We start from the raw sequence: 24,982 nt of genomic DNA on the forward strand, positions 1-24,982 counted from the left end.
TGCCTAATTACACATTTTGATTGACTGAGTGATGCCAGAAGGTGTAAATTCAAACACTAGAAACTACAATGCCTGTATTTCATTCAGACAGGCAGGGCTAGTCTTTTGTCTGCTGTGATTTGAGTCATCTGGCATCTGGATTTACCCATCACAGAAACCAGGCTGATGAGCCCCCTTTGCCAGAGCTAATTACCCACCCCCAGTTACCACCAGTCACTGCTGTTGAAAGAAAAACATGATACAGCACAAAGAAATGAACCATCCTTGGGTTTAATCTATTCATTTACAGTCATGTGAAATAGAAACTATTTCTCTACAGTGTTTTATCCACTAGTTGAAAATAATTGCACATTTTTACATGTTTATCCAACTGATTTTGCTTCTGCTTCCCATGGGACTGTAATAGTTCTATCAACTGTAGAACCTACAAAACAATATATTTTAATAGCTTTATTTCAAATAGTATCTTATAACTCAGACCATCTTTCTAATAACTGAAAAAAAAAAAAAACAACAAAAAAACCAAAACCCAGTTTGTAACACTGTACCTAGCTTGAGGAAATCCTGGTGTTCAGAAACTGAGTGGAAATTCAAATGGAGCAAGCAAAAGGCTTGGCCAGCTTGTTCCCCTGCCAGGTATGTCTAGCTGAGAGGCTGGGTGGGAGTGCTGGGTCACAGGGGAAGCTGTGTCTAGCTCCTCTAGATGGAGCTGCCTGATGGGTGAGTGACTCCGAGTTGGGAGGGGGAGAAAGGCAGAAAGAACAGAATTGTTTTTAGAATGTGGAAAAGTACATCCATGACACAGCTATAGCAACTCTCCTGCCATGTCTATCCTTTTCTACAGATATTGGAAACACTGAAAGCAATGAAGAAGAAAGGAACTGGGGCACACTGTTTCTGGCTAACATTACACCCCATCTGACTGCATCCAGCCAGTGTCTGCAGTGTGCTCCAGTTTGAAAAAAGCCTCTGTGGGCCTGTAAAGAATGCTCCTAGAGATGAGATTTCTTTTGTATATGTGTGCGTATCACACTTGCACACACACACTGCTTTCTAGCACTGTGTTGGTCGAGCATTCTCCTGCCAGAGCCAGGCATTGTCTGATGGTAAGAAGCACAAGAAACTGAAGCAGAGATAGTTTTTTTTAAAACAAATGAAAAATTGGGTGCCAAGTCCTGACACATCTCTGAAAAAAAATCTTTGGAGGCTGGGGGCAGCAATCACAACACCATAATAAATGAGCCAAGCCATAAACTACTGCAAACAAACAATTCTGGACCAGATCCTGAAGAGAAATGCCTGCCCACACACTCTGATACAACCCAGAATATGCACTGTGCTGCATACTGTGTGTGAAACCATAGGAACAGCCTGAGTCACACAGTGATTGGTACCATCCATCACAAGTTAGAAACTCGTCCTTTGTTTTGGAGTCGCACCTGAGGCCTCAAATCAAATGTGACAATTTTTATAATAACCTGTGCTAAGGTGTTTGGCAGAAAAAACTATCTCTGTAGACTGTTTGCCTCTACAAATGGAGTGTTTGAGTGTTTATTTGACTGGGTTCCTCCAATTTCCAGAGGAAGAACATTCTGCTTTGCTTATCAAGAAACAACAGTTTAATTAATAGCAGTTGGCTTGTATGTAGTGCCTTCATTCTGTTTTACCTTTCCATCTAAAATAATTCACTCCTAAAGCTTACAGAAAATGCTGTTGCATTATTTGATATCCCATCTGATGTGTCTGACTCATGACCTCCCAGTCCATTCCATGGCACATGAAGACACATTACAATGGTTCTGAAGGAAAAATATATTTGTTGAGATTTGTTATCAAGTGACCACGTGTCTCATATTGTTATGGTACAGCAAATGCTAGATGAGTAAATGCAGTAAATATTTGTTAGCAAGTGTAGAGAAACACATAGTTACCAGCTTTCAGGAACACAATTAAAGAGACGGAAGATCACCACACAGTTCACTGGGATACCTCCCTGGTGCTGAGTTACTGTTTGTGCTCCTTCCTAAACTGCTGCAATTACATTCAGCTATCCTTATTGCTGCCTTTACTAAGGCATAAACTATTGAGTATCCTCTATAGGTTGAGCTCTGAATACAAAACACAGGTTCACTAAAGATAATATTTTGGATGAAAAAATAATATAGTACTTTTAAAATATTATATGTTTGACTATAAAGAATGCCAATTAAACACATCCATTTGTAACTCTTAGTTTCTAGGTTCCATCCCAATAGTTTTTTAAGAATCCTGACATGGTATCATATAGTATCTAGAAGTGACTAGCTTTGAACTAACTTCTCCAAATGACCACTGATTTTCAAATGAGAACAAGCAATAGCTTCTTGGTATGTTGCTTTGATACACGTTTGCCTTATCTGAACAAATTATCTCTGTAAATAGGATTGTTCTGGAAATGAGAAAACGATGGTATGCTCAGTCACTGGAGAGAGATCGAGTTCAGGTTATTGTCCTTTGGATAAAATGGATCAGCATAAAACCACCAACTGTAATTTCAGGTCCAAGACATTTTTCATTTGGATATATCAAACTATTTATGCTTGCTGCATTCCTCCATATTATTTCATTAATCACATAACAACCCTTCCACTTCTCCATTAACCATGCTAACTCTAATTAGCTCTCTGCTACACAGATGTTTCCTCATTTCGATGTTCAGTGCCTGGCCATGTGTCACCCTAACTTTCACATGAATTTCAGCTTACATTACATTGCTTCGATGTCCTATCTGTGTGTGAGCCTGCTGGGTTAATACGTCCTTTTGAATAACAGATTGATTGCAGGTATATATGAATGATAGATAGACATGGTGTCCACATTAACTGCATTTGTTATACACATGCAAATGTGAAGGATGCATATAAAACTGGAACGAAAGCAGTAGTTTAAGCTCAGGAGGCTGGCATGAAGGCATGACTGATTTCTCTAAGCCACACTATTCCTACCAATAATAAGTCAATGTATCAGTGACAAATCACTCTATTTCTGATCTCAAATAGTTCACGAGCCAGTGAGACCATCATTCGATCTAGATGTTTTAATCCTAGAATCGTGGAGAATTCTGTAATTTGCAAACTCTACTGCTGTGCTTCTGTGCTCTTATCCAGCTTGAAGTTTTAAAAACATAATTCAAGCTGTAAGGAAATGTTTAGTTATGACAGCAGGGAGTGTTGAAAAATGCATCGGAAACTTCCCTGGGAGGAAATGATTCGTAAGAGGTTTTAGATTGTGCATTTCATGTGTGTTGCAGCACACGATGAATGCCTTTTTCTCAAAATAAAGAGAGGTGGATTATTGCGAAATTCTGATATACGTAACCTTTTCAAAAAGGAGCTGTGATCTCTGGGGAAGCAGCTCGGCAGAACAACGGGGAGATGCGGTCCGGGGGAGCACGGGCTCGCAGGGCGGTGCGGGCGATGTGCGGAAGGCAACACTTACGGGCACCGACGGGAGCTGCGGAAAACCGCTGCGTTATCTACAACTTCTTACTTCGGACGGGCTCGAAATATCCCTCCCTTTAAAAAAAAAAAAAAGAAAGAGAGAAAAAAAAGAAATCCAATCAACCCAGAAATGAAGCGAGCGACTGCCCGCCACTCCGAGGGGTAAGTACTCAGGCAAGGACCCTACGCCTAGCCTAGCCTAGCCCAGCCCGGCGGGCGCTGGCGCGGTGCCGGGGAAGGCGTCCCGGTCGCGGAGAGGAGGAGCCCCCCGAGCTCCCCGTCCCCTTCAGCCGAGCCCCGGCGCCGCCCCCCCCGAGGGCAGTGAGCGGAGCTCTCCGGGCCGCCGCCGCCCCCTCCCCGCGGCTCCCGGGGGCGGCAGCCGGAGCGAGGCGAGGCGGGGCGGGAGCCCCCCCGGCCCCCGCCCGCGGGGACCCTCGCTCCCGCCTCTCCGCCCGCCCTCCCCTCCCCGCCCCCGCGCACCGCCAGAGCCGCCCGGGGAAGCGCAGGAGAAGGAGCGTCTCCCCAGAGTCCCCGCCGAGCCCCCGTCCGGCGATGCTGAGGGAGAAGCGGGAGGAGGACGAAGGGTGGCCGAGGGCGGAATAGAGGCGCGGCAGGAGCGGGGCCGGGCACTGGCCCGCCGGGCTACGGGAGGGCACCGCGGGGAGCCCCGACCCGCCCCGCCGGTGGCCCCGCGCCCGCGGGAGGGAGCGCCCGGCGCCCGCCCCGGCCGCCGCCGCCGCCGCCGCCGCCCGGGCGCCCCGCGGAGCAGCGCGGAGGGGCCGCCCCGCCGCGCCCGTCCATGGGGCGGCGCTGAGCGGAGGCGCGGCGGGAGGGCGCCGGGGGCAGCATGAAGTCTCTGCTATTCAGCCGCTTCCTCCTGCTGCTGCCCTGGGTGCTCATCGTCATCATCGTGCTGGACATCGATAGTAGCCGGGCGCCGCTGCCCGCGCTGTACCCCCGCGGCGGGAGTGAGGGCGGTAGCGGCGGGGCGCGGCCTCCCGCCCCGCGGCGGCGGCCCGAGGCGGTGCTGCCCACCATCTATGCCATCACGCCCACCTACAGCCGCCCGGTGCAGAAGGCCGAGCTCACCCGCCTGGCCAACACCTTCCGGCAGGTGTCGCGGCTCCACTGGATCCTGGTGGAGGACGCGGCGGCGCGCAGCGAGCTGGTGACCCGGTTCGTGGCGGGCGCGGGGCTGCCCTGCACGCACCTGCACGTCCCCACGCCGCGCCGCTACAAGCGCCCGGGGCTGCCCCGCGCTACCGAGCAGCGCAACGCCGGCCTGGCCTGGCTGCGGCAGCGGCACCAGCACCTGCCGCCCCCGCAGCCCGGGGTGCTCTTCTTCGCCGACGACGACAACACCTACAGCCTGGAGCTGTTCCAGGAGGTGCGTGCGGGATAAGGGAGGGGGGGCGCGCTCCACCGCCTCTCCGCGGGCTCCCACCGCTTCCAGCATCCCCGCTTCCCGCCGGGCTCGCCCCTCTCCAGGCTCCCGCGCGGGGCTGTGCCACATCCCGCTTTGCGGCGGCTCGGTGCCCGTTACTCAGAAATTCTGGGCATGGAGAATTCAAGCCCGGTCCCCGGCGCGGACAACTCGCCGCGCCCCGTCCCTCAGCCGGGCTCTCCAGCGCTGCCTTCGTGTGGCACTCCTCTCTTGAGTTTTAAGTTTCTTGTCCCTCTCCTCCACGCTCCCCCCAACGTTTTACTGTTGTTTTCTCGCTTTCCTGCCGAGCGAGGCAAGTTTAGGGTTTATATAAGGGATCTTGTGTTTTTGTTAAAGCTGGGATGAAAAGCGCTCTTTCATAGTTGGGATTTTTTTCGGGCTGCATCCCTCTCCTTGTAGGGCAAACTGGCATCAGGAGTCGCCATCCTTCACAGTTTTTTCTTGGCGCAAATGAATTTATCCAGAGCTGGCTCCTTCACGTGGACTCGCCTTTTTGAAGCCTTTTCGAAGCCTTTTCGCTCTTAAAAGCAGCAAATCGTTTGTGTAACGACTAAACACCCTTTCAGGAGTTTCTTTTCTGAAGGGACCTGGTTTTGTCTTTATTGCCTTCCCTTGGTGAAGGGCTTTGTTTCATTTTGGTGGGAATTGGCAAGCGCTTGGGGCAGAGGGTATCCAGCTTTCTTTCTGAGTTCTGCCTGGCAGGAAGGAGGGACTTTAATAAGTGGACATAAAACAGCAGAAGAAAGATCATGTACATCTTCTGTGACAGCTAGGAGAGTACCCTTGGCAGGGAAATAAGGGAGGGAAATGGAAAAGTAGGTTGGCAGCAGATAGGGAACACACAGGGCTTCAGACAGAATGTGGTCCATATCTTCTTGCTGGTGGATAGAACTGTGTTTAGAAGTGTACACCCATATTCTACAGCTTGCTTCCAACCAATGTGCCTCCTCGTGTGCTTTACAGTCAGTAGGCTAAAATGAACACAACACACAGAAACGTGAAGCACATGCAATTCCCTAGAGCAAGCTGGTTTAGAAATGTTTAGGTTTGTAATGCATCCCTTTTCATTTCCCGGGAGTGAGTGGGCAGGTGCAGGGTCCCCATTCAACAGAGATGTCCTACTTCTTTTGCCCATTTGGCATTCAGCATTAAAGCCGCTAATTTAAGGACCTTTGCCTGGAGGCTAAACCTTTGTTGTAATTGATTTTTTTTAAAATTCTCACGGCTGTGCTTAGCACGTTATAATGCAGAGTAATTCCACCGTACCCATCTTTGATGTGATGGGAGTGCCCACATATATATTCACAGATATAAGGCTAATCTGATTGAATCTTAGGGAATTTGTTAATTGAAACAGAAAGTACACTTTGACACAATGACTAGTGTGGAACTAGTAGATATTTGGAGACAAATATCTACTTTTTTTTTTAATAGTTTGTTGGTTTGGGGTTTTTTTTTTAGTACCGACATTACAGACAAGCTAAAGAGAACGGTATTGACAGGCATTTCACTTCAGTGACCCGGAGCTACTGAAAAGGTGTTCAGTCACATTTATTCTTTTATAATTTCTATCATTATTCTTCTGATTGCCGTGAAGGATGTAACAGAAAGGTACAAATTACCTCTTTGATCAGGTGGGAAATGCAGGAAAGCAAGGGGATAAAGCTGTCTGAAGGGTTAACCTTGAAAATTACAGGCACAACAGGCAACCTGTGTTTCCTCTTGCTAACAAGAATTGTAACCTCCAGCATGAACCTCTGCAATCCTAAGACCTCCCTTTTACCAGGGTTCAGCTGCTGGGGAAGAGGTGTTTATTCTGAGCTGTGTGTTCACAGGCAGACACACATGAATAAGTTTTCCCTGTGAAATGTGGTGGTTGGAAAGCTCAGTTACAGCAGTGGAGAAGGAGCTTTTGCTTCAATTACCTCTGCAAAGTTCCCATGACTGTTTTCTGGGGTCACTAACGAGCTGTATGCAAGGTCTCGGGGGACACCACTGGTAGTAACACAGGGAATGCCTTGTGGACCTGGCAAAGTTAATGGAAGTCCCTTGGCAAGCTTTACCAACAAGATGTGTGGGAGGTTACATTTGGAGAGAGCCAGGAGTCTGATTTTCAGTCGAGGCACTGCTTGAGGGCTGGTTGCTTTTTTTTTTTTCTTGATAAAAGAAATTCTGTGTCTCCACAGATTCTGGCTTGACAGCTCTGTAGTAAATCCTGATCTCTCTTTCCGGAATTGATAGATATATGAGTGTAAGCTATACTTGTCTTTTCCAAGCATGAAGAGAGCAGCTTCAGAACATATTGTGTGTAGATGAAATCTGGTAGTAATTCCTCTCATGAAAGTGGTGGTAACTCTACCCGAGAGGGAGTTTTTTCACTTCGTTGCCCTGCCGGGAAAAATTCTCCAGACCTACAGTTGCTTAATCCTAAAAGAGGTCTGATAAACTGAAGTCTGCTCACTGGGAGGGGGCAGTTTAAATGTAGGAAGACAAGACAGGGGCTCTGAATTCTCATCCTACCACCCACCATCCTATGCTGGCTGCGTGACTTCCAGCATGTCACTGACACGGGCAGAGGGGTGTGTAGGTCCCAAACTGCCAGCGGCAGTGTGAGGTACTGTCTGCCTGCAAGCACTTACATACATTTGCTGTCTTATGAAATAGTAGGTCTGTCTTCTTTGTAATGGCTTGTTTCTGAGTCAAAGCTGGTTTCAGTAACAGCATGAGGGACTGGGGAGGTGGGAACCAAGGCTAGTTAGGATTGTAAAGCCAGCATGAGAGAAACATTGGCATTAGGGATGCGTTTTGCTCAGAGGTTAAAAAAAGCAGGACTGCGGAGCAAAAGGTGAGCCATGGAACTGCACGTCAGTGAAGGATTATGTTTAAGGCAGCTCTTTTGCTGTGGCTTTCCCTAGTGCCCTTACAGAAGACAGAGCCTTTTTAACAAAGTGAATTCAGCAAAAGCTTTACTGGGAGTTGTAGTATAGTTGTGAGGGTCATGATCAGAAAGGAGCATGCTTTGACATGAAATACCATGGGATACTTCTGAGAGCTTTTGATGAGGAAATTCTAATCTCTGTCCAAAGTCCTTCTGCCTGATATGTATAGGAATGAATACTTTATATTTGATATGGAGTGAGCTGGGCCCAGTAGAACTAGACCAAGTGTGTTTCATGAAAATCAGGAAAAAACCCCAAGAACCCAGTTTACAGTAGAGTTTTTCTGGAAAATGTCACTGTCTGTAGTAAATCTGGAACCCTCTAGTGCTGTTTATAATTATCTTTTTTCCTAAGAGCTGTGATGAATGTGGATGTATAGGCTAGTTTTCTGACTGGCAAAACTATGTCCTCAAAGTCAAACTGGGCTGGATCTGAGCAGGTTTAGTTGTCCTTTCTAGAATCAGGTGGAGAGCCTGGTTTGTCTTTCTGCTGCTACAGTATGTTCAGCATTGGCTCTCTTGAGCATTTTGGCTCACCCTCTCTGGAAAGGCTGCAGGGAAAGAACCAGTTTGTTCAGCAATTGTGAAATTCTTTAGAGTAGTAAGTGGGGCTGCAGCAGTGATGAAGAAAATATCTCCAGGAGTGAAGAAGTGGCCTTTAAGTTATTCCCAACCCTTTCTGCTTGAGCATATAGTGGTGGTCAGGTAAAAAATCATGCTTTTATTTAATGCCTGTGGTTCTGGCATATTATATTTTGTTATAAATATTTTGGGATCCAGGCCTCAAAAATATTTATGTATTTTCTGCTCAGATATGATCTGTTCACCTGGAGGGGTATATCTGCATCTTGCCATCAAAAACAACAGTCTGCTTTCTGAAAATATCTGTTTTCAGTTGAAAGTCAGCCTACATTCATAAAAAAAAACCATTGAAAAGCCTGAAATCCCAACTAGTACATTTGTTTTACAGATGTTTCTACATGAATCATGATAACTTCCATTTTGTACTATAGGCTGTTCTTTTTGGAGTGACTATCTTATAGTTTCTGGTGCATTTGTGTTTCATGTTATTCCTGAATGCAAGTTATTGGAATATTGTGACTGATGCCTAGCAACTGCTGATTGCACGTTTTTAAACTTCCAGAAAGAAAACCTTTTAGATAAAGCTGGCATTCCACCTTCATAGAGAGATTTTAAAAACAGGATTTACTTAAGCGCTAGAAACTGAAGATAGACAGCTAAGTTCCACTTCCCTTAACTCTTCACATAATTCATGTGTTTCTGTGTCTCAGGCATTTTCTCTGCTCTTTCTGTGTTTTGTGTAGTTGGCCAAAAGCCTTGATCCGTGTATGGATATGTGTGCAACTTGGAAGAATAAGTGTTAGAGATCCACTCTGCTGTTGATTCTACAGACTCCCCTGCAACCTTTGAGGGTGAGGGGTGAGCAGCTTAAGGAGTACAAAGAAGAGGAGTAAAGGTCTTCAACATCTGTGAGAAAGTGAGCTTGTTGCATTCAGGAATTCATTGAGTTTTAGAGATTCCTTTGCTTGTATTTTGTTCAGACACCTAAACTGAGATATGTGTGAAATTAAAATGCCCATATCTGAAACTATGTTCTCCCTCCCTGCCACCTGTAGGCCTCTGGTCATCGATATCCAAAATTTCATAGCACGGTTTGCTAGGTGTTTAGAGCATGCAAGTGTGGAATGCTCCACTGTCTGTCTGAGTGCAAGGAGAGGATTTGCAGACTGGGCCGCCTTAGAGAAATCCATGCTCTAAGGTGTGATCTGAATACAGCCTTGCAGCATGGAGTTTAAAGTAAATCACAGCCCTAATTGTCATTTCTGAAGGGTAAAAAAACCCCCAAACTTTAGTAGCTTAGCAGTTAGCCCTGTTGCCCACTGAGTTGTGGACCAGAATTCAATTTGCTGTAGCTGTTGCCTGCACAAGAATATCCTGAATGTGATGGTAGAGTTGAAGCTGGAAAGGAGGTAGAAGGAGAGAGAGCTCAACCTGTTCTCCTGAAGTTGTGGTAGTCTTTACAGATAGCTCAAGATTCAGATTGAAAGCACTTTCTTGCATCCCTGCTCTTCCCTTTCCCAAAAGGTATGTATGAAGGTGGCAGATATTCTAATGGCTTTTAACAGCCGTTTCAGTAGCCTAAAAAAAATAATTCCTTGTTATTAAAAGTGGAACAGAAATACTTGCAGGCATTGCACGTCACACAGGCTTCAGTTTTCCTGTGATCATCTTTGTAAAATATTTTAAGCAACTCAAAAAATGCATCACAGAAGAGGTGAATATTTGCTATTTTTTCCAGCTTTGACAAGGGAAGAGTTAGTGTTCCTTCAGTGACACATAACTGTCATAATCATAATCTTTATACACTGTATATTTGTATTTTTGAATGGATATATTTATGCAAAAAGATTTAAAACTAGTATAAGTGAATCTGTTTATCTTTAAAAACATTAAAATCTTTTGTTGTATCTCCTGGAGCTGGTTGGAAAAATCAAATCTTTTGATATAGTCTTAAAATAACATTCAGTAGTCTAGACAGAATTAAATATTAGCTGGCAGTCATTAGTTATATTCTTCAGAATAAAAAAGATGATCCAAATATGTGTTAGCAGTGCATTAAATACCTTTCTAGGGTATAAATGATTTAGGAATACATGACAGATTTTAAATGCACACTGACATTCTTCTTCCACATACACATGTAATACCTGTGCTAAAGAGACTGGATTAGAAAAGACTGGCAGAGAATGAAATAGCTTAAAAATGAGAGGAAACAGTGACCAAAAAAAAAAAAAAAAAAAAAAAAAAAAGAGCTATTTGAAACGTTATCCAAGTGAAGGACTCTGGGTTGCGAAGTACTGTCTATTTCTGCACTGACAGCAGTGGTCTCATATGTGAAACTGATACTGTTACTCTGAATTTAATTAGAGAGGGTCAGCAGCTCTTCCGAGGTGCAGTGAACGCAACCTTGTAGGATGACAGAGAGTAGGATGAGAAAAAGAACCAGTCAGTAGAAGGGCCCAGAAGTAACATGAGTAGCAAATGTTTTGGAAGTCATCCCAGTCCAGAGAAATTGGCTCCTAACTGCTTTAGTTAAATTTGGTACAGTTTTCTTCCGTAGGGAAGCAATATTGACATTTGTGCCCAAGGATGCTGGTATAATTTAAAAGCATTAATCATTGTACCCTATATATAAAATGTTGCTGGAAAGAAGGGGGGAAATAATGTATCCTCCCTTTGCAGTGTAGATTGCGTACAAATGAGCAGAGGAGGTTTAAAACACATGCTTGGAGAGAAAGCTTTCTGATAGTGAGGATGGCGAAGAACTAAATCAGATCACCTGTGAGGGTTGTGGAGCAGGCTAGTTTATGACTGAAAATTTTTTTGACCCTTTTTTGTAGACCCTTTCTACAAGTTTTCCCACAGAGAATACCTTTTACAGTCAAGTTTACCAACAACAACCTTGCTTTTTGAAGTTCCTATCCCTTAAGTGTCACAGTCCCTGAACCACAAAAATCACTGGCACAGGTTTGCTATGCCTCAGTACCTCTTTTGAAGTGATGGTAAGTAGGGGCAGAAGCTCCATCCAGTGCCTCAGTAAACAGGCAACAGCATTGCTGCTGCTGAGCTGTCTGTCTGACTCGTAGTACTCTCCCATGAGTTTCATTGAAGCAGAATCTGGCTTTAGATGCCCTGTGAGCAATGTGGAGAACTGTGTGAGAACTGACAGGGAACCTGGTTGTGCTTATGTTTTTTTAACCCATAAAATTTTCTGCTGGGGAAGGGTTGTAGTGAAGGAGCTCTATGTCCTGTCTTTGGTAATAATAAATAGGAATTTTTTTGTAGAAATCTGCCCGAGTGTCGCTGGGATGGGCAGGGGGGTGGAGTGGGATGGGATGGTGAGCCTGGGTGCTAACCTGTAGCCTGACCAGTATAGATCACAAATCAGAGAGAGGCTGAAATGATAGGGGGAGAAAAAAGCGTACTATGTGTAGCAGCAGGTTTGCATTTACAAAGAGCTTTAAATCTCAAGTAAAAACACATCAACATCATGCTGCAAAAACAGTAGGATGGTTGTACCAGTCTGGAAGCCTTTTCACTATAGGAAGTACCTCCATGTTTCCTTCTCCCTGTCTGTCATTTGCCTTCATTCCCCCTGGGCTTTTATATTTTGTTACTGGTTTGGTATCTTCCCTATCCATCAGTCCAGCACATCCCATTAAGCAGCTTTTCTTGATTGACTAATGAGATGCTGTATTTGGCAATGCTTTTATCACTGCCTTTTATTACTCAGATACATTTTCTGCATTTTCACTTGCTATTCTTTAGTGGTTACTCTGTTGTAACTATTTACTGTTATATGCCCATCACCTCACTGAGATTTCTTAGGTCAGTTGTTACCAATCTCTTCTGTCACTTCCTTGCCCAATCCTTCCCAATCGTTGTCCCTTCTACTACTTCATTCAGATTTTTTCTACCATCTTCCCCATCCAGTACATCACTCTCCTCCTATGCCCAAGACCCCCTTTCAAATAATCAAAAAGTAAATAGAGGATAAAAGCATTTCCAGAGGGAGATTCATCCCACCTTAAGATAGCTGTCTAAGCCAAACAGGATGAATCATGTCAGTGGGTTCCTATCTCTTTCATTAACTACAGAAGTCTAACTAGGACAGACCAGATACTTACAGAGAATAAGATGTAAGATGAATACCATTCATGTAAGTTGCTAGGACTTAAAATACTGAGTATTAAGACAGCATGTGCTACTGCTGTCATTACAATGACAGAAGGGCAATTTAGGAAGCTATTTGTAAGTCATAGGATTTTGGCAGTTGTTTAGCCCACAGCACTAAGACTATTTAGAATTAACACATTTTTGAATCACCTTTTTGTGTCCCAATGATTAGCAGCATAAAATTCCAGGTGCAAGCTGGCCTTTTAATCCAAATAATAGCTTTTCCTCCATCATACATAAATACAGCCTTCACATAGCAGTATGTTAACTGCAGTAATGCTACTCTCAGAAGATTAAAAGAAATATTCCTACTTTCATCTGCCTAGCATATTCTGAGGCTGTGAGGTATTTCAGAATTAGCATAAATACTGGTCTAGATGTGCTCTTTCAGCTTTTACTTAAAGGGATTGCTGTATTCTTTACACCTGCTTATTTCATTCTCCAAAAATGTAACCTGTGAGAATAAAGAATGTAACCCAAGGACAAAATTTAGAGCTCCTTCCTTCTGTTGTGTGGTGGCTTTACTGACATAACTCTTAGACACCAAGATAGAACCAAGACTGTATGAATTCAAAACTTCTTGGGTTTTGCAAGGTCATATACTGACCTATATACTGATATACTTTTCATTGACAAGATTTTCGTAGACGCTGTGTATGGTAGAGTATTAATGTAAATCTGTCTGGTTCTGCCAGCGTAGATGCTGAGGCTGCTGTTTACCCAGTTCAGAAGTCCTGTGTAACCTGGCCCCTTGTACAGTACAGCTGCCCAAACTTCTATTGTGTGCTCAGGCAGGGCATGGGTGCACCATGCATCAGCCACTCTCTCGTAGTTAGAGTGTGTCTGCCCTTGTCTTGTGGCATTTTGTGTTTACTGTGGGTGTGATTGGCATGGGGTGGCTAAAGTGCTGCAATTCTGACATTAATAATTTGTAAAGGTATCCATACCCTCCAGGAGGTATTAATGGCAACATGTGTGTTCATCCTGTGGTTATTGCTGGTGTAGCACAGTTGGGTGTATGTGGCTTGTTGGTGCCCTTGGAAACCTACTGGAACTTACCTGTGTAGACATGCCCAACAGAATGATGCCCTGTGTCCATGTCTGATATGTTTGGATGTTAATAGAAATATGCTGTTAGCAAAATATGCAAAAGGGATGTATCATTAAAACTAGAGTTAAAAGATCTTCATGAGAAGGTTTGGCTAATGTCCATACCCAAATAGTTAACTGCTAACTCTGCTTTTCCTGCATGGAGGAGTGCGACAGATTGGAAAATTAAATGTAAGCAGGGAGAAGAGTTACAGATAAACATGATTAGCAATAACCTGTAGAGAGATTCATGGTAGTGTCTCACTGGCAATTAGTCAATGGCTTGGACAGAATCCTTATCACAAGAAATCCCTATATTGCCAACTGTACACATACCGTGCTCTAACACACTATGGGCTGCTGCTACTGAGAGATGGTGTGATTCTCAGCTGACTGCAACAGCTATTAGGGTGGAGGTGAGGAAATTCTGCTAAACAAATTTGAAGATACACAGGTAATTGGAGGGAGAGAAGGTACATATCTCTCTTCTGTGTGTCCATACATATTTGTGGATTTTCAAATATATATTTTATGCCTTCCCTGTGTGAAAGTTCTGAGAATCTGCTAATGTATCCAGCTTGGAAATGTGAACCACACTGACATGATGTCTTTGTTTTTTCTGGTGCAACTCCTATGAGTCTAGATGATATGCATGATAAATCTTTCACCTTGGCAGAGAGAGAGAGAATTGTTTAATATTTAACCAAGGTTGTCTTTTACTTCAACATCCATTGATAGGGGACTGCAGTAACAAATATGTAAAACTGTATTTGTTTTTGCTAAGAGGAGTGCTTGGAAGGAGAAAGGGATAACCTTTCTCTAAGGAATAAGCTTCAATTACAACAAAAGATGAGACTATTTTTAGAATAGATCAAATAAAGCCCACATAACACTGAAATAGTTTAATACTTGTTTAAATAACACCACATTTAAAACACAGTAGTTGAAACAGTGGCTTTTGAATCAATGTGGTTAAATTGTGCAAGTTGCCGTGTCTGTTGCACTCGTCTGCTCAAGTTCTCACACCAGACTATCTGATTTTCCCATGGGGAGCAGTGCGTCAAAGTTCATGTCATATTATCTCCTGTTTACTGAAGAAAATGGTCCAGTGAACCAGTTATCTGAACTCATTGAATCACAGATTCTTTAAGGTTGGAAAAGACCTCCAAGATTGAGTCCAACCTTTGACCGAACAGCACTGTATCAATTAAATCATAGCACTAAGTGGTATATCCAGTTGTTTCTTGAGCACCTCTGGGGATGATGACTCCACCACTTCCATGGGCAGCCTGTTCCAATGTCTGACAACCTTTTCAGTGAAGAAATTCTTCCTGATGTCCAAACTGAACCTCCCCTGGTACAGCTTGAGGCCATTTCCTCTTGTCCTGTCACTAGCTGCATGGGAGAAGAGGCCAAGCCCCATCCGGCTACAACCTCCTTTCAGGTAGTTGTAGAGAGCAATAAGGTCTCTCCTGAGCCTCCTTTTTTAACAGGCTAAACACTCCCAGCTCCCTCAGCTGCCCCTCCTATGACTTACTCTCCAGATCCTTCCCCAGCTTCATTGCCCTTCTCTGCACATCCTCCAGCACCTCAATGTCTTTCTTGAAGTGACTCCCAGTCATGCAACCTTCTTGCTAAAGAAAGAATTATTTTTTAGTATCTGTAGATTCCTCAAGGTTAGATAAGGACCATGTTTCTAGAACTGCATTTAGTTACATTTACACCACTGGGAAAAATTCCTGTTATTGATAGTAAGCATCCTGCCTGGCCTGCTTTTTCATCCTTCCTGGAAATTTAGCAGAGCTTTGAAAGGAAAAATGTAAAATTAAAAAAGGTTTAACCCAAATAATCTTTTTTTTTTTTTTTTGGTGACCGTTTAATAGATCTGAGCTGCATCTCGGCTCTGTACAAATCTGGTATGTTGCAGGTAGGAAAGAGCCGTGTCATAATTTCCTGTACTCAATGCATTTTTTATCAGTCTCAAACTAATTGTACTTGTTTTAGTGACACGCGTATTTGTTAATCATTATTACATTTTCTCTCATTGGGTTTGTAAAATATCTCAGCAATCTACAGAAAAAAGCCTACTGTGAGAGAATGCTGTAGTCTTGCAGATAAAAAAGATCTACTACACCTGTGGAAACCCAAACAAGAAAAAAAACCCCCAAACCTGTTTTTTCACAGCTTTTAAAAATTTTGCTATAAAAGATATGAATAGGGTGTTAAAGTAGAATTGAAGTGCCTATAGGCTAAAGAGGTGGAGATTTCACAGAAAATGAGTGGGCACACGTAGCTTTCCAATACTTACTCTGTTGGGCTGAAATCTGTAAGCTGCCTTTGAATACCTAGTCTTGCTGATTAGTGTGTAGGCTTTCTACCAACACTTACAAAAGAAGCCTGCCAGGAGCACGGGCAGGCAGTGAGTGGTGCTGTGCTGCCTCTTGCAGATGCGCACAACACGCAAGGTGTCCGTGTGGCCCGTGGGACTGGTCGGGGGACGGCGGTACGAGCGCCCAGTCGTGGAGAACGGCAAAGTTGTTGGCTGGTACACGGGCTGGAGAGCTGACAGGCCCTTTGCTATTGACATGGCAGGTAAGGATCAATTCACATGATACATGAATGTTTCTCATAATAACTGATTTTCTCAACGTAAGCAGCTTTTAAAACTTCCCAAGTGTCAGCACTGTGTGCAGCCCTTTGGCACTAAATATCCTGGAAGTCTTAGCTTGCACATCTTGTCTAATTAAGTTGCTGCTTGGTGATATCTGAACTTACTTTCATTTGCTTTTAATTTTATGTGGCAACTTGGCTTTTATGTTGTATAAATCGTTTGTCTGAAACAAGTTAATTGTAAGTTAATTCATCAAAGTAATTTTTGCAAGGAGCACCTGCCTGTCATTGTGTCATCAATCTAAACCAGGTAGTATAAATACAGACCCTTCGTAGACCTCATGTTGTAAAATGCTACTGTATCATGAAATGATTCATTTTGTATTGGTTATTTGGAATGACAGTGATAACTGTAGATGGATATAGTTTGAAACACTGGGCTTAGGTGAAAAATCACTGACAGCTATTGCCTAGTAGATGAAGGCAGAAAAGCTTCAAAATGGATGTAATCAATCTTCTGCAGTGAAGTTTGCACACCACACAGCTCTGTCTTGCTGTCAGTCCGTGCTTAGACAATCTTTTGAATATATTCACAACTGCCACATGAATCACCACTGTGCAGAAGTCCAATTTCTGATGTAGCAGTAGCTGATTTCCTCGCAAGCGATACGATATTTGCACTTAGGCATCTTCTGTATCAAGAAGGGAAGGGGAAAAGTAGGAATACAAGGGCAAGAACAGGAGAGAAACAGCCACTTTTTTTTCCTCTGGTACACTTATATTTTGGGAGAGGGAAAAGAACAGTGCTCTCACTTTGGCAGAATATATTAATTGAAATGTCTGATGATAAATATGTACAGTATATACAGTTGTATTGGTTAAAAAGAATAAAGTACTAATTGTTTTTAACACCTCAAAGATATAAACATCAGCAGGTGAATTTTTCTGTACTGTACAGGCATTTCAAGACCATAATACCACCTGGCATAAAAATTAATATTTGGGTGTTTAGGTAGAGGCATCCCACAGGGGAGATGTAGGTATGTCAATGCCCAAACCCATGCAGCGTGTCGAGGACTGCAGCTGTGCATTTTATCAGTCTCTGCCTGTGGACTCACAGATACCTATTGATACAGTGCTGTAGAAGGGATTACTGATGGGCAGTATTTAGGTGAGAGCATGGTTCATAATTCATTAGCAGCAGGCAAAAAGCCATTACACAACAATGGCCAAGGGACTCTAACCCAGAGATGAAGAGATACTTGGAAAGTTCTTAAGTTGTGGTTTACTTTGCAGTTGCTGGCTGAATCAGTGGCATGAGGGAAAAGCAGCTCCATTAGGAGCATTACCTGCTTGTACTTTTATGAAAGTCACAAAAGGGAGGGTTATAGAGACAAAGAAACATTGATAGTACAGGAAGTTACTGTAGTATCCACAAACAAGGAGATCCACAAACAAGGAGTTACTATTTTGTAAGACAACTTTTATTAGTCTTCAAAAATACTGAAGAAATTAAATTACATTTTTAATTTCAGCAAGGAGAGAAATGGATGCTGTGTAGAGTGCTAAAAACATTATGTGAAAGTTGCATCTTCAGTCCCCTCAGGAATACAGTGGAAGGGCACTAACAGAACAGAACTGCAAATCCAGAACTTCATAGGTGTCTGAGCAGGTACAGTCTACAGGACTCAGGTCAACACTCAGTTTCCTACCCATGCCCTTTGCTCCCGACTTCCCAACACACCCCTGCAGACTTTGGAGGCTTGCTAAAAAAACCTGAGTCCATGCTGTGGTCCATCACTGGCATTTCTCCATCTCCTCACCAAACACACAAGCAATTTAGGTTATACCGCACATAAGGAAGTTCAAGGACATCTTTTGAAAATATTGCCATGAAAAAAGTATAGATGCATATATTAAACTGCTCAGCTGTCTACAGTTAATGTTCTGACACCCAATGCACTGGTACGGAAGCTCCCTTTGGTTTACTGAACTATCTTTTCATAGTGATTTTCACAAGAGTTTGACATGAGTCTGGGTGTGAACACAAGACCGCTTAAAAGGTTTGGAATCACTGATATATCTTGTGGCTGTTCAGATGAAGCTTTTAAGCACATAAACCTTCTTATTCTAGGCTTCAAAATACAGGGTCAAATTCAAATTACTGCAAGTGGAGACAGATCCTGCTGATTTCACTGGGTTCAGCTCAAAGACCCTAGCTGGCCAACCTCCCCAGAGTCCATGAAACACACTCACACATCGCAGTCACGTTAGATCAGTTCATTAAGCACTAGTTATTTATTTTGAGAGATTTGTGGCTGACACTGCTATTCTCCAATGCTAAATTGCATTCAGAAAGCAGAGTAGCTGTTTCCTGTGCTGCTTCTTGACTGGCAACCAACTCACCATATGAATTAGTTCAGGTGTTTTCTAAGTTCTGCTTCAGTTTTAACTGTAGGTGAGTTCTAGAGTTTGACACAAACTTCCTTACCCTCAGGGGAGAAAAGTGAGAAAGAATCTTGAAAGCAAAAAGGTGACACTGATTCTGAATTAGGCAGAGTGTTATTTAGTATGGACATGATTTAAAGTCTTCTGTATTAAATACTGCTGTTTTAAATTTGGCTTGTTCCCAGTGCCAGAATTTTGGACCACCTATGAAAACATGTTACATCATGATTCTTCTAGTGTCAGGATTGTTCAAGAAGGCAGGCACATGCTTTACATTAGCATTCCAGGAGTTACTTCAGTCACAGGGATTAGTACATGCCTGTAAATGACTAGGCAAGCAGATTTTGGATGTGTGGTGCAAAGCTCATCCACTGTGCCCGAAGTGCCTCTGCTAGGGCCTGAGCAAACACCTTTTTTTTCTTTAATTTTCATTTTGCTATAGTTATGACTTCTTCAGTACATCTCATCTTTCTTAGGGTTCCCTGAGCAAAAAGCTAGTCTATTCATGACACCACAAAACATGGCATATTTTGACTGACTCTGAAAGAGCCACTGCTGGAAGACACAAGTGCAAACAAAAAAATTTTGAGTGGCTATGGCAGACAGCATGCTCAAAAAAACCAAACCCCAACTTCTCCTCCGTGAAAGGGTTAATACTATTTTAAACATTGAGTTTACAATCAAGAGCCTTTCATGGTGAATTAATTGTGAGCAGATGCCTTTGTTCTGAACTGTAGAAACCCCTGGTTAGCCATCTCTGCCTTATTGCAACCCAAACTGTGTGTCACAGGGAGAACAGTGAGAGCAGCAGAGCCCAAGCCATGGCACATCCAACAAGCCAAAGGTGGTACCTTAAAACATGTGGACACCAGTAAGTCTTTTTCTACATTATCACTGAGCATTAGCATTTATACATTCCAGAAATTATAAACACTCAGTTTCCAGCTTGCCTTCAGCCACTAACTTATCTAGAACATCTAGGAAGCAATGGCATTAATCATGGCAACAAAATCTTTAAACACTGGCTCAAGTTTAACTGGATGAAAAAAAAATAGTTCTGCCTTTTAACAGAAGCCACTGATCTAACACAAGTCAAGGTGTGAATTAACAGGAACAGCTTATGTTGAAAGAAGCACAGATATAATCTTTGCCACATCTCCTAGGTATCTTGTCCTCCAGCAAATTAATTCCTGTCTAGGTGGTTCTTCAGCCAATTAGATTTAATTTACAACCTTGAATTAAACACCATAAAACCCCCAAAACACCTCTTCACACTCCAGCTATGAAATTGTCTTGTGGCACTTCATATGAGCTTAAGCCCAATATGACCTTGTAGGAATAATGATTAAGTAAAATAACTGTATGCATGTAAGCACTGTTCAGTTATGCTACACTGGAGACAGTAATCCCAAATTAATCCCTGTTTGGTGATAGAATTCAAAATAACAGCATATTTTCATCTATTAGCACAGGCTCATTATCTACTGAGAGAAATTAGTAGAGACATTAGTGCTAGTCTGGTCAAAACCTGAGCCATCTCCTCTCTTTCTGACACCAAAATGATACATCTGTGATAAAGTCAGTGCAAAAGGTGTCACTAGAAAGTGGCTTTCTCCCAAGTCCATCTTACAAAATGTCATACATGTGAAATTAAAGCAGTTATAAAGCAAAGCTGAAGAACTAAAATAGGCAGGACATAAATCTCCTTGCATTATTTTATCTGTTCAAGTTGTTGCTTTATTGGATTTTTTAAGAAACAAAGACTGCATGACCACTGACCAAGGAAACAAACCTCAGGCCAGTCTGTGCACAGTAGTCTGCGTTCTTGCCACCCACAACACTCAGTTTATAATTTAAGTTTTATTTGATGCCTGATTTTTGATAGCACCCTATAATGGCAATTTGCAATAGCGTGGTTGCAAGGGCATGTGTTACATGCAGGGGGCATGCCCATCTGAAGATCTGTGCATAAGAGAAATCCACCCTCAGAACTCCATGCAATTTTCTCAACAGAGGAGCAAGCATAAGAAATTAATCAATGTATGGATAAGTATGGGCTGTGGGAGCCAGGGAGCCACACTGCCACATACTGAGGTAAGCAGTGGAAAATCTGTGCCTCTTCTGCTTAGAATGGGATTCCTTCCTCACTCTAAAAACTAGGCCACTATCTTAATTATTTTGGTGTTTACTTCATTTATGCATGGCCAGCTTGAATCCTAAATCTTTTTGAAAAGAAACAGCAGCTCACACAGCTGATCAGGATTCCAACAATGCCTTCCCATGCAAAGCAACTTTTTTTTTTTTTGGCGCCCAAAATTATCAAAGCCCAGTTGCATCCAAAATTTATTGCTTGTTCTAACTGAGGAAAAAACCCCAACAAAACCTAACCAAAACCACTGAACTGAAACAGGTAAATTTGTTCATCAGTATTAAGTCCAAGGTCCCTTTCAAGGTGGTGCAAGCTGGCTGTACACACTGCTGCTGTCTCTTGCTGAGGGAGTTTAAACACTCGACCTCAGCTCTTCCTAAATGATTACACTTGCCTACCAACAACACTGGGATGCAGCCCATCTTGTGCTCTCTCATGACCAGTCTACAAGTTGTAGGAAGTAGGAAAGGCCTGCAGCCTGCTGCAGACAAACCCCTGGTGGGGAAGAGGAGTCCAGAGCATTATTTTGCCTGGGAGCACTGAGCTAAGCGCAGCAGCTGCAGCAGAGAACAGCTGGATCCCAGCAGTGATGCTGCAGAGGTTAACTGAGTGAGGACAGGCTACAGCCAAGGTCTCACACCTCCTGGAAGTCCTTTATTCACCAGAATGCTCTGCAAGGTGTGGGCAATATGCCCTCTCCATCTAGACACCTCTTCTTCTTTATCTCAGACAAGATATAATGTATAAAGTTACAAAAAAGAAATAACATATACACATGTCTTCTGCAACTGTGTCCATCGGTGAATTGGAACCTTAGTTTATGTCCAACCCATAGTTTTTATCAGGGTCCAAATCTTTATTTAAAACAAAACAAACTTTCTGGTGTCTTCCTGTGCTTTCCTGCAAGCAAGAGCAGGAACCACTGAAAGTGGTTTCAGTATGCCTTTCTTTACACGTGATGTAATAATTACTTCCTTATATTTTCCTCTTCAAAAGCCCCCCACAAAAGTCACAGATACGTTCAAGGAAAATACTGTAGTAAGACAACTGTAGTAAAAATGGGTTAGAATTATATTAAGTTAGAGAAAGCTATTCTCAATTTTAAATCAATAACATTTTAATACTGGCTTTAGAATTAAATGTTCTTGCCGTTTTCCAGAACTGATGTGAAAACTTTTACTACTTGTGTCATAAAGGGACAGCTGGAACCACTCTGAATGGACAAAGAAAGGATTTCTTTGGTAGGCTTGGCAATCAGACATAACAAGTTAGTTACAAATGTAATTTTTCTTTACAAGTCTTTACGAGTTTTGAGTCCTACTGAAAGAACCATACATGTGACTGAGCATAGCTGAAGGAAAACTGGAGAGTTCTATAAATAATGGCAAATTGGAGATTCATGGGAGCTTCTTCAGAGAGGGCGAGTTTGTTCAAACCAGCGATTTCTCAGTGTGCAATCTCCCTTCAAGGGACCTAATGCACATTACTGGAGGAATGTATCGCAGAGAGGTGTGTGCACGAAGAAGTCCTTTCAGCCGTGCTGTGCCATGTACAGATCACCTGCAGACTGCCTTGCAGACCACCAGTGATGAAAGTCATTCACAAGTCCACAATAACTACACAGTGTGCAAGGCAGAGCATTAATGCGGTTTGTCTTTCACCAACAATAATGTTAAAAACTCTCTACAGGCTGAAACTCTCCAAAGATCACAGTTGTAATGTATTTTAACCTTTTTTCTGACTTTCACCTTTAAATGTAGAAGTGTTTGTACAGTATAAATTTTATACATTTTATTTTACTTAAAATTGAGTTTTATTTCTTAATTAGAAGTAGAAAGGATGAATAGTCCAGGATATTAGCAATATCTGACTTTTCAGGGCAAAAAAATATATATTCCTTACATGACAGGAAATAGATTAAACATGTTGAAAATATGGTGCAAGAAACATCTGATTGTATCTTGAGGGCAAAACACAGAAATGTAGGACATACAAACCTACCAAATACAAATATTCATATAATCAAATTTACACAATTTTAAAAAGAGCATGGGAGATTTCTAGGCTTCAATGTAACTGCACAAAAATGTAAAGCCTAAAGGTTTTTCTTAACTTTTTCCCTGTCCCCCTCTATCCAAGGATTTGCTGTGAGTCTTCAAGTGATCCTGTCGCATCCCAAAGCCGTGTTCAAGCGTCGTGGTTCTCAACCAGGAATGCAAGAATCTGATTTTCTGAAACAGATAACAACAGTGGAGGAACTGGAGCCAAAAGCAAACAACTGCACAAAGGTACCAAGTTCCACACTTTCTAAAAAGCTTTTGTGTCATCTCTGTAGATGACTGTGCTGACACAAATGTTATTTTATAGGTTCTGGTATGGCACACAAGAACAGAGAAGGTGAATCTAGCTAATGAGCCAAAGTACCACCTGGATACAGTCAATATTGAGGTATGATGTGGGGAGACAGTCACACAGCAAGTGCAGGACAATGGATGCGTCAGGACGTGTTTGAATTCAGCCAGTTAAAATCATCTGGTTCTGTGTGAGACCTGATGGACTTCTGTGGAAACAAAAGGAAGTTGTCAGAGACTCTAGTAAGCAAATCAAGTGGGTGTGCTTGTTCTAACTTGTCTGCATGCATTTCTGAACTCTCGGCTTAATAAACTGACACTTACCTTTGTTTTAACGCTGTTTCCACATAGAGAAATGTGGTGTAATGGTATTTTTTCAAAATCATTATTTATGTATATACTTTTTGTATTTATCCAGCTTAATGGTGTAATTATAAATGATTTTAACTCACAAACTGTTGATCTAAATATCTGCATAAATGGATCCTCCAAACTGAACATGTTTTACTTCATTAGAAGTAGTGGCCAAATAGGTTGTACAATAACAAAATAAAAACCCAGAGTCACTTATGGATTTATCCTTTTAATATAGGGAAATAACATTTTATCATTACGAGGCACCATAAAATGTAAACACAATCACTGTCATAAACCTGGATCTCTGCAAGGAAAAATATATCCATTCATTTGGAGTTACCTTGTATGCATATTGTGCTGCCAGTTCTCAGCATTAATACTGTGCGTGTGCCTCATGAGCCAGATCAGAGACTTTATCACAGGAAACTCAAATGCATCCAATACTCATTTTTAAAAGAATAAACTATTGATTTGTAGAACTACAGTAACATCCAGGTTTATCTTTCTTTCAATAACCACATTCCCTGTTATGCACACCATAATAACATCACAGTGAAATGTATGATGAAACAAAATTTGTTTGATACACTAGAAAACATTGCTCAGTGATACATTTACATTCTATTTATATATGATTAAACATTTGTTCATAGAGTACCTTCTACAGGATTACTGGGTAATTTGGGGGGATTGGGGTTCATATTTTTGGATATTACTAACATGACAGCTACGTCCCTTATATGCAAACATTTGATCTAGAATTTTGAGGGAAAAAAATCAGTATGTGGTTAAGCAGCTTCTTAATATGGTCTATGAAATCATATGCATTGTATGAAAATGCTTCCAATGATGTATAAATATATTCCTGATCTGCTTTTCACTACATCAAATTTAAATCAATATAGACCACAACACGGTCAGTCAGTTATATTCTTAATCTGAACAGCTGGGGGAAAAAAAAAAAAGAATATATATGTACATGGAAGGAACAGCAAAAGTAAATGCATTTGAACAAGGAATGTTAGGTGGCTGTTCTGGGAGAGACTTCTATTGCAACTTTCATTTCCACAGTTGTGTGCTGAGAGTCTGGCCAGAGGAGCTTCCAGTCCATCCTGCCGCTGTGCTGGGGGGCTGGCCAAAGCCCATCACGTTGCTGGAACTGCTGAGGTTCATTCCAGCCATTTGCTGATTCATCTGTGAAGCACAAACACATGCATGAGGCTGGTTAGCACTGGCACTGAAACACAGCATGCTGCTGGCCAAAAGCAGTCCTGCCCCCAGTCAGCCATTCAGTTAAGAGTACATTTCCCTAAAAATGTTTCTCATTAAATAAAAATACTGACTCAATTTAAGTTTCTA

General features: G+C 42.4%; 2 protein-coding genes and 1 long non-coding RNA gene across 4 annotated transcripts in view; 1 reads left to right on the forward strand and 2 right to left on the reverse strand.

Moving 5' to 3' along the window:
• Nucleotides 1-269: 269 nt before the first annotated feature.
• Nucleotides 270-4,047, reverse strand: LOC116783790. Its single transcript, XR_004355836.1, has 3 exons — nucleotides 3,960-4,047; nucleotides 3,358-3,554; nucleotides 270-1,799 (listed from the first exon to the last, which is right to left on the reverse strand). It is a non-coding gene; the product is annotated as an uncharacterized LOC116783790 (long non-coding RNA).
• On the forward strand, nucleotides 3,867-24,277 carry B3GAT2 (beta-1,3-glucuronyltransferase 2). Its single transcript, XM_032681634.1, has 4 exons — nucleotides 3,867-4,866; nucleotides 16,156-16,300; nucleotides 23,055-23,203; nucleotides 23,283-24,277. Exons 1-4 carry the CDS (start codon nucleotides 4,327-4,329, stop codon nucleotides 23,367-23,369), a joined length of 921 nt encoding a protein of 306 aa, XP_032537525.1. The 5' UTR covers nucleotides 3,867-4,326; the 3' UTR covers nucleotides 23,370-24,277.
• Nucleotides 23,834-24,982, reverse strand: part of SMAP1 (small ArfGAP 1) — a 91,221-nt gene continuing 90,072 nt past the window's right edge. Inside the window, exon 11 of one of the 2 annotated variants that reach the window (XM_032681632.1) lies at nucleotides 23,834-24,817. In XM_032681632.1, coding sequence (XP_032537523.1) covers nucleotides 24,683-24,817 — 135 coding nt within the window. In that variant the 3' untranslated portion in view covers nucleotides 23,834-24,682. The remainder of the gene's footprint in view (nucleotides 24,818-24,982) is intronic. The other variant, XM_032681633.1, reaches the window with a different exon arrangement.

This window comes from Chiroxiphia lanceolata, chromosome 3 (genome assembly GCF_009829145.1).
Source record: "Chiroxiphia lanceolata isolate bChiLan1 chromosome 3, bChiLan1.pri, whole genome shotgun sequence".
NCBI lineage: Eukaryota > Metazoa > Chordata > Aves > Passeriformes > Pipridae > Chiroxiphia > Chiroxiphia lanceolata.

What these genes read in the sequence shown, in the direction of transcription:
- B3GAT2 (XM_032681634.1), top strand. Translation starts at nt 4,327, where the DNA reads ATGAAGTCTCTGCTATTCAGCCGCTTCCTCCTGCTGCTGCCCTGGGTG. An exon ending in CTTTGCTATTGACATGGCAG is followed by an intron (nt 16,301 to 23,054) that starts GTAAGGATCAAT and finishes CCTCTATCCAAG; the next exon opens with GATTTGCTGTGAGTCTTCAA. An exon ending in AAGCAAACAACTGCACAAAG is followed by an intron (nt 23,204 to 23,282) that starts GTACCAAGTTCC and finishes GTTATTTTATAG; the next exon opens with GTTCTGGTATGGCACACAAG.